Here is a 9,119-nt window from a genome sequence, read left to right as displayed (position 1 = left end):
TTTGTGGTCCAGGAACTTAAGAAGGTTATCATGATCATTTTATTCAGTGTTTAAAGGTTATAAAGCCAGAAAATGCAATTTTATTGCAGTTTTCCCCTCAGAATGTTTAATGTTTACACTCAAAATATAAATAAAATAGTCACTTAAAAAAACCCACAAATCATTAGTTTAAAACACTACAGTTCTCCAGTAAGAAAGTTTGATAACCATCAAATGAAAACAGATTAGGAATGGAAAAGAAACACCATTCATTATAGTAACACTATTTGCAGCACTTTAGTAAAAGGGCCCATCAACATTTCCATTATAAACTCCATTTTTGCAAGGGTAGCAACATTGCTGGTACAGATTCATTAGCCCTATACTTACATACAAAACGTCAGCCTGGAACACGTACATGTTTCTAACTAATAAGCTTTAGTGTCCCCAAAGAAGTAATTGTTACAAACTTTAGGTGCTAGAAATATAAAAATTCCTCCTCTGCAACAATTACAAAAGAAAAACAAAAACAAAACCCACAAAACATTCAGAACTGATGGAAAAAATTTCTTTAGTATTTGCATGAGGATGTTATAGATCCTAAGACAGGATGGCAGAAGATACTCACGTGCACTCTCTCTCTCTCACACACAGTATTGTTATTTAATATTCAAACTATCACTGATTTAGGATTACTCAATTTCAGAAGGGACCAGTCATATAAATCTCCACAGCTGAGCTGACTCTGACACAGATGCCTCTCCCCTAAATGAATGTTGGGATCTTTCCAGCCCTTCCCCTGTCATTGCCAGTCTCATCCCTGGTACCTCCCCAGGGACCCACTTGCTGCAGGACCCACTGAGGCTCTCTCTTACAATCCTTTGCTACTTTCTTGCTAGAGTCTTCTCCCAACATGCCAGGAGAAATGCCCAGAAGTCTAGGTCACCATCCGGTCCCTACTATCCTCTCTCTCAAGATGCAAGAGCTTCAGTGTTAAAGGGATTGGTGCTCAAAATCCAGAGCTGCTCAAGCCCTGGGAACCTAGGACTCAGGTCTAATATAACTATTAGTATTATTTTAGTTACATTTTAAATTAATAGATTTTTGTGGGTTTGTCTGGCCTGTGGATGCTTATAACAGTGCTTCTTTTGGAAAATGTATTCTTCAATTCCACAAATCAACTTCTAAATAAACTTCACAGCCCATTTAAAATTGAGTACAATTCCTTAATACAAAATAGAGAATTACCATATGACCCAGTAATTCCAATTCTAGGTATATAACCCCCAAAGCTGAAAACAGGGATTCAAAGAGATGCTTTTAGACCATGTTCATAGTAGCCAGAAGGTGGAAACAACCCAAGTGTCCATCAATGGATGAATGACTCCACAAAATGTGGGATATACATACAATGAAATATTACTTAACCACAACAACGAATAAAGTAGTGGTACATTACAATATGGTTGAACCTTGAGAATATTATAATAAGTGAAAGAAGTCAGATGCAAAAGGATAACTATTGTTTGATTTCACTTATATGAAATATCTAGAATAAAACAATTTCAGAGAGACAGAAAGTAGATTAGCGAGTCCTAGGGGACCATGAGAGGAGAAAATGAGGAATTAATGAGTACAGAGTTTCTGTTTAGGGTGATGAAAAACTCTGGAAATAGTGGTGGTGGTTGTACAATACTGTGAATGTAGTAAATGCTACTGAATTGTACATTTTAAAATGGTTAATTTTATACGTGAATTTCAAATCAATACAATTAAAAATTGTATATAGTCAGTACCTACAAGTATATAAAAATTGAAATAGCCGATAAAGTATGCTTTTGCTATAAAAAAGATATAGTGGGAAAAGAGAACTGTCTCAAGAGCTAGAAAACCTAAAAACTTGGGTTCAAGCCCTAACTCAGCTGTTAGTAATTAGGCCATCTTATATGAGCCATTTTCCCTATCTGAGGCTCAGTTTTATCATGTAAAGAATATGGATACTATCTGCTCTGCTTAATTGGCATTTATCAAGTTGGGGAACCAAGTCTAGCAGATCCAGTCTAGACTAGATTCTTTCCTGTGTAGTATGGAATATAAAGCCCTGAAGAGATTCTAGAATCAATCTGTAGTCCGTGACTGTCTTTCAGATGATAAATGATCTCTAGTTGGGGCCACTACAAAGCTTCACTGGTAATATGTAGTATGGGGAGGAGAACTTGAGTCTATTTTGGTTAGAACCCTCAATAAATCAGGCTCCAAGTGTGAAAGAAGGAAAGGAAACAGAATTTCTAGCTTTTTCTCTTGTGACACAAGGCTCTTTTATAGTAACATCTAATTTATCCAACACAAAGAGGAAAGGTGGTCTACTTGAAAGAATTAAAAAAAAAAAAAGTCTCCTTAAAATATATAAAGGAAATAATTTTAAAATGTATTACAGAAATTACACTACCTAGTATTTACATTTTTAATATAGTTAACATAATATTTTCAAAAACCTTCAGAGACCAAAGGAAAAATGCAAATGTGAAGCCATATGTTGGTTTATGGCATATCTGTTGAATCCACACAAAAGTCTATGTATATGAATGAGCATACATGTAACTTGTTAGGGCGATGATAAACATGTTCTAGGTAACTTGGCATAGCAGGAAGGGTATGGTATAATAGGGTTCTGGTGACTTGCATGCTAGTTGAAGGTCAGCCTGATCTATGTGGCACTGAGCTTTTCCTGTGCCTCTGTCTCCTCTGTATAATAAGAAGGTTAGGTAATAGTTTTCAAAAAATAAAAAAAACCTTTTTTTGTTTTGTTTTAAATTTTAACCAGTAGAACCTTTTCTTTAAATGAACTCATCCAAGAAGCCCGCTATTTCAGATAAATAAACTCAGAGCTACTCTGTTTGAAGTAAGGTAAGAAACCCAGACGTCTACCTGCTTGCTCCCTTATTGTCCTGCCAGCCCCGAGGTGTCTCTGAAGAAGCCCTAAAGTCTCCACAGAACACAGCTTGAAACCAGTCCGGCCAGATAAAGCCAAAGGTCTCTTCACATTCTAGTATGTTCTGATTTCACTAATGTAGGCAATTTTCAAATGTCCCATATAAATGCTTATTTCTGGAGGAGTTCTTTAATTATAAATATATCTTTGGCAAATAGAGAAGAAAAAGTTCAAGAAAGCTTTCCAATCCTAATCTACTACTAATTTACTAATCTACTTTACTAATCTACTTTAACACTGCCATAAAATTAAAGCAATTAATTAGATTAAAGGAATAGATTTTCCACTTACATTTTGACATTTTTTTACTTAATATAGTGTACTTTTAATTTGGTATGAATGATTTGAATTTATTTCCCATTTTTACCCCTTTTGTAGGAGCAGCATTTTAAAGAAATATATATGTAGAGACATATATTTTAAGGAAATATATATATCTTTAAAATATACACACATACAGTTTTTTTTTTTTCCCAATAGCTTACTGTACACTTAGATCTATTCAATCACTATTGGCAATCAGCATTAAATGCCAGTCTACCCTCTGGTTAGGAGCTAACTTGCTGCTCTAAACCATTTTTACAAACCTTCCTATATACCTTAATCCTTTCAAATGCAACTGTGACACAAAGTATTACAGACTTTTAAAAACCAGTTCTCTTGAAAAAAAATTGTGGAGCATCAGTAACCAGATAGTATTCTCAAATTTCAGTGATCTAGTCCATGGAGATGTCCCCTATGCATAGTGCTCTGTTTCATGCAGTACATGGCTTTAGCTGGCCAAATCTTTTTTTTTTTCCCAATGAATCAGTAGAACAGTGAAGATCTTACTTTTTTTTTAAGCAGTGGCATATCAATGAGGCACAGATGTGTATTCCAACTCTGCATGGATGAGCACACTGTTCAATAGTGCTGGCTCACACGGTATCAGGGCGAGTTATCACTTCCCATGAAGGCACTCTTATCACCAGGGCCCAGAGAGGTGGCTGCAAATCGCAGCCTTTTTATTTTCAAGGCAGTTCTGCTGAACATTCAGGCTTCAAAGATTCACACTTCCAAAACTCTATAAGAGTTTGTGAACGCTCAATTTGCCAAAACTGTTTACAGTGTAATTGGGCACCGTACCTGTGTCCATGAGATAGCGAAGGCGCTTCTCCACCAGCGCGGCACGGGTGTCAATTTGCTTTTGCTCATTCTCTAGTGCTGCCAATTCTCCTACAACATACTGACTGGTGTCTTTGAACCCTTTCTGTTAACGAGAACAAACAGGAAAGAAAAAAAATCACTTGTAAGTTGCATTTTTCCTTTCTACAAACACTTAGTAAAGCACTTACCTAGAGAACCAAATATGCCCTTAGTATCACTCTTAGTACCTAAAAGCAACGCCCTGTGATTCAAAAAATTTTCATATGAATTATATATATTGCAAAACTTTTGTAAATAGAGAAAATCTTGGCTGTTTAGTATTATATTTATAATTTAACATCCAGATTTGCCAGATTTAAAAAGTTAACACTAAGTAAGAAAAAATTCTCCTTAGAGTTGAGTCAGAGTGATTTAAGCATGGACAAGGATAGAAGATAATTTTCCCTTGGTGACTGTCAAAACAAACACCAATGACATCTTTAATTCAAAAGTGTAATATATAAAAATGGAATTTAACTAAGGAATTGCTTCTTAAAGAATCTATCCTGAAAAAAATCAGATTTGTTCTTACAAAAATATAAAATTAAAGATACATTTCTTCTTTTCATAGTAACTATACTATTTAAAGTATTTTAAAAAAATGATAAAAGAGAAGTTTCTAATATCTCCAGTTTCCCCTCCAGCTGGCTTCTGTACTTTAACATGTCATTCTGTTGATGTATTACTAATTATTGTAGCTGCGAATTCTAACTTGACAGGTGGTTTCAAACCTTGCTACACTGGATCTAATGCCACCAGTACACTGATTTGGTTAATCTTCCATTTAACCAAACTTGGATTTCAATCTGAAATTTTACTTTTTACAACCAAGCATGTTAAAATAAATTATCCTTAGAAGTTTTATTTGAAGTAGCAGTTCTATTATAAAGTACCAATATAGGCTTACTTTTTATTTTCCTATTACAAATTGAAATCGTTAGGGGACAGGGTTATTCATGGTATAGTACCAAACTGATAAATTATAGCTTCCTTTGGAATGCTTGTTTGTCTTGTGGCATTTCTAGGGGTTAGTTTCCTAAGTAGTTGAGAAATACTGAAGAACTGCTTAAGTGATTACTCTCACCACTACCACTACTAATATTAGCACTTAAAATATTTATTCAGAGAAATAAATGTGAACAACGTTCTTGTGTCAAATCCCTTCCCTACCTAGAAGCATATTAATCTCTAAGAAGCCATGAGGAATTATCTTTCGTTACTCCTTAAACAAGAAACAAAATCAAGAATTATGTTATTTACGAGGATATTTTGGAATTCTCATAATCAACAAACCTGTCTAACCATACGTATAACTTATTTATCTTTGGAACCAGTAAACTGTACTCACACATGAACTCAATTTAAACCAGCTTACTGTTAAACTGACTATGGTAGTTGACAAACTTAAAGCTGAAATATTTTAAGAAATCATGAAATTGATAATGTCTCAGGATAGACTGATCAAATAAGTTACTGTATTTTTAAAAGATTCATACAAAGAGGATATTCTCCCATCTCACTATGAAATAAAACAGAAAAACTATAACAACAGAATAAATGCTAATGGTAGCTTTAAAATCTGGAATCTGGTGAATGCTTTTTGTATCTATCTGTCAGACAGCAGAGCATTTTCAAAAAGGACTATTCTCATTTCCATCCAGAGGGACAAAACAAACATAGTAAAAGCAACAAAGATATAAGAAAACAGAAGTGATAAGCAACACATAAACTTCATTGCTTGTACTGATTGGTTCAGTTAAAAATAGTAACAAAGTTTATAGTCAGATTTCTTTAGTGTGAGTATATAGTACACTCAAATATTCTGTATCTTATAAATTATGCCAAATATTTCATCAGGATATACCAGTTAGCTCTTCTATGTATTAAGACGTGCCAGGTTTTAGTAAAACAACTTTAAAACGAGAACTTAAAAATGAGAAGTTTTTACAGCTCTAAAATGTAGTTTGTAACTCTGACTACATTTGCAAGGATTTTAAAATCCATAATAGACAATTTTAACAGTAAAAACAAAGAAAATATTTACACAAACTGGAGATAATAATAATAATAAAAAAAAGTAGCACCATTAAAGACAGCAGTGCTTCCAGACAAAAATTCAAGTTAAAACTTGTTCTTCCTGCTTCTGTCCCACAGCTGTCTATCAAAAGCAGCTTTCTCCCTGCGGTCTATCAAATATTTCCCTCACAAATCAATTTTACACATGATCAGCCCATACCCCTACTGAGCTGAACCTCCCCGTTAATTAAGTGAAGAAATTACCATATATATTATATTAATGCAAACATCATTCAGCTAGTAATTCACGGCTGATCTGGATAATGGAAAGGTTGAACACCCATTAACCCAAGCCAACAAAATGGGTTGGCTGAGAAATTCTAGCAGGTCTCATGTGACTTTTCCCTCTAACTGCAGCTCTGCGGTATCTGCTATTGTAATAATTAAAATCCTCCCAGTAGATCAATACTGGAATCTCTTTATGGGAAGTGCCCTGATGGAAATGTCTCAAGGAAGCTGGGGCTGTGGAACTCTGAAAAATTCATTTTTTTTTATCTGACAATTATCACCACACTGCAGACTAATTCAACAGTGCACCCCTCTCACTCTGCTTTGAATGCACTGGAGATTGACATCTTAAAAAACCTAACATCTCATTTTAACAAATAAAGGCACTATTTCCACATACAGTTTGGAATTATCAGCAATCATGAAACCACACAAAAAATTAATATACATTAAGCACTTCATCTTCTGATGGCTTCCTCTGAGTTTCAGTTATTGCTGCCTTCTCCTCATTTCCTTTCTTTGTATCTTCCTGTATTGATCTCTGCCTTTTCATCTCTTAAAAAAAAAGGGAAAGACATGTAAAATTATTATAAAGCTTGATATTTGTGTATTGAAATGTGGATTTACATTATCAGCTTCCATATATATATATATATATAAATATTGTTAAATCATAAGATGGGAAAACATTTAAAAAAGTGTTCCTACCTGGTCTATTCTCAACATATTGACTGAAAGACTGAAGTTGAGTTTTTCTTACTGTAGAATCCTTGCTAAACACAACAGGATTTCTAAATCGTTCTGTTGCTTTTTGTAATCGCTCAGTCCGGAGATCTTCTGTGCCATTCTAAAAGTGAAACAAATGTGGTAAGAGAGTCCTGATCTTATAAACGTGAAATTACACATTAGTAAAACAAGTTTTACTGATTTAAGATAATGCCAACTTAGAAACGTTTTGAAAGAAAAAAGGACTATAAAGAGATGTTCTAAATAGCTCAACGGCAAGGTCTGTTGCCTGTAACTGAAACCTTTGGGAGACGTGGTTTAAATGGAGGATCATTCTTGATAACCGTGATTCATTAGATACTGTGAACCCCCATGTCTTCTTCTGATGATATGTATCATTTAAAAGCCACACTGCCTCTGTCTACCACTGCCCCACCACCCCAGCCCCACTATTCTGCCCCATCTGTTTGTACAGTCCCACAGACTTGTATGACAAGAAGAACTAGTTTCTAATTTTATGCCCATTGAGATAAACCACTAATGCTGGATGAAGGCTAAAAGGTAGGATTATAACACTACCCCACTGAACTGCATTTCATCAGCTATAACTTTCCAAAGCCAGATTTGTAAGTAAGCCCTTTACAGCTAAGGAAACTACAATTATCTTTTCCAGAGCTTCCTATGTTAATACTGGTAACAAATTCAAATGGTTCTATCAACAAGAAATATCCCAGAAGACTGAACCACTGCAGTGTGTGGAAGCCGCAGATACCGTGGTGCTGTGTACCAAACAAATATTTCATTTTATACCTAATCTTTTATTATTTTTATTAAGTGTTTTGAAAGTAAATAGGGAAAGGCTAAGATGCATGACTAATAGCTAAGCCTGCTGAATGCTGAAACTGGTTATCAAAAGCTACCAAGACTTTGCCCTTCCTCTGCATTGAGACAATCAGTAATGAGGGAGTCCTCCAATGGCCTATTCTCTAGCCTCAAGGAGGCCTGGGATACAGAATCCTCAAGGGAAGGTAACAGTTTATCCTTTTCCACAAACACAGAATGCCTCATTTATAAACGTGTAAACTGCATTTTATTAAAAAAATAAAACCCCAAATCAATGCTGAAAGCTTCAAGAGAACAGATGGACTCTATATGTTCTTTATAAGCACCATTTAAAAAATCTTAACTAAAAAGATCCATACAAAGACAAGCTGTTTAAAGCACACATTTTGTTGGAATAAGTTGAAAATAACTACATTTAAGAGCTTTTTGGAAAGCAAAAACAACTGCATCTATTTAGATAATTAAACCTGAAGAATGAAAATACCTGTTTTATTTTTTTAAGTTATATATTTATTATTAGTATCATGCTTATAGTATGCTAGCTATGTAGCTAGGATAGAAACAATTATGGCTTTTATTTGTTTGTTTGTTTGTTTGTTTAAGAAAAGTGTGTATTCTACTGTTATCATAATAACTGCCCAATAGTCTAAAACTCAAGTCTTTACCAAAATAAACAAACGCGGCTAAATTTTTTGAGGCCTGGCAACATGCTAAAATATCAGTGCGATTAGCCAGCAAATCCCATCTTAAGAAACCTTTTTATGACTAGGGACTTCTGCCACTTTACAAATGTATTCCTCTAAACCCACTAATTCAGTTAGCCTTTTCAATCCATTGTATTATTCTTAGTCCAGCTTCATTCTGCATTAAATCCAGTGCAGAAAGCTAAATTGAACGCAAAAAATCAGACCTGATCCAGGCTTCCTTTTGTTCAAAGATAGTGACCAAAAGTCCTCTGGTGCTGCCACACACTTTCATCACCGATTTATAGAAACCGACAGTATAAGGGAAAAGCAATGAAAGTCATTGTTTTGGGACTTCAAAGCATCTCTATGTCAGGGGAAGGAAATCCTTTCAGTCAGCAGGGCAG

At 34.7% G+C, this 9,119-nt stretch overlaps 1 protein-coding gene across 1 annotated transcript in view; it reads right to left on the bottom strand.

Moving 5' to 3' along the window:
* Positions 1–9,119, bottom strand: part of EHBP1 (EH domain binding protein 1) — a 331,743-nt gene that overhangs the window by 39,499 nt on the left and 283,125 nt on the right. The window contains exons 17-19 of the mRNA XM_061210795.1: positions 7,169–7,307; positions 6,909–7,015; positions 4,097–4,220 (exon numbers count right to left, since the gene is read on the bottom strand). Coding sequence (XP_061066778.1) covers positions 4,097–4,220; positions 6,909–7,015; positions 7,169–7,307 — 370 coding nt within the window. The remainder of the gene's footprint in view (positions 1–4,096; positions 4,221–6,908; positions 7,016–7,168; positions 7,308–9,119) is intronic.

This window comes from Eubalaena glacialis, chromosome 14 (assembly GCF_028564815.1).
Source record: "Eubalaena glacialis isolate mEubGla1 chromosome 14, mEubGla1.1.hap2.+ XY, whole genome shotgun sequence".
Lineage (NCBI taxonomy): Eukaryota > Metazoa > Chordata > Mammalia > Artiodactyla > Balaenidae > Eubalaena > Eubalaena glacialis.
This window is presented reverse-complemented; position numbering and strand designations above follow the sequence as displayed.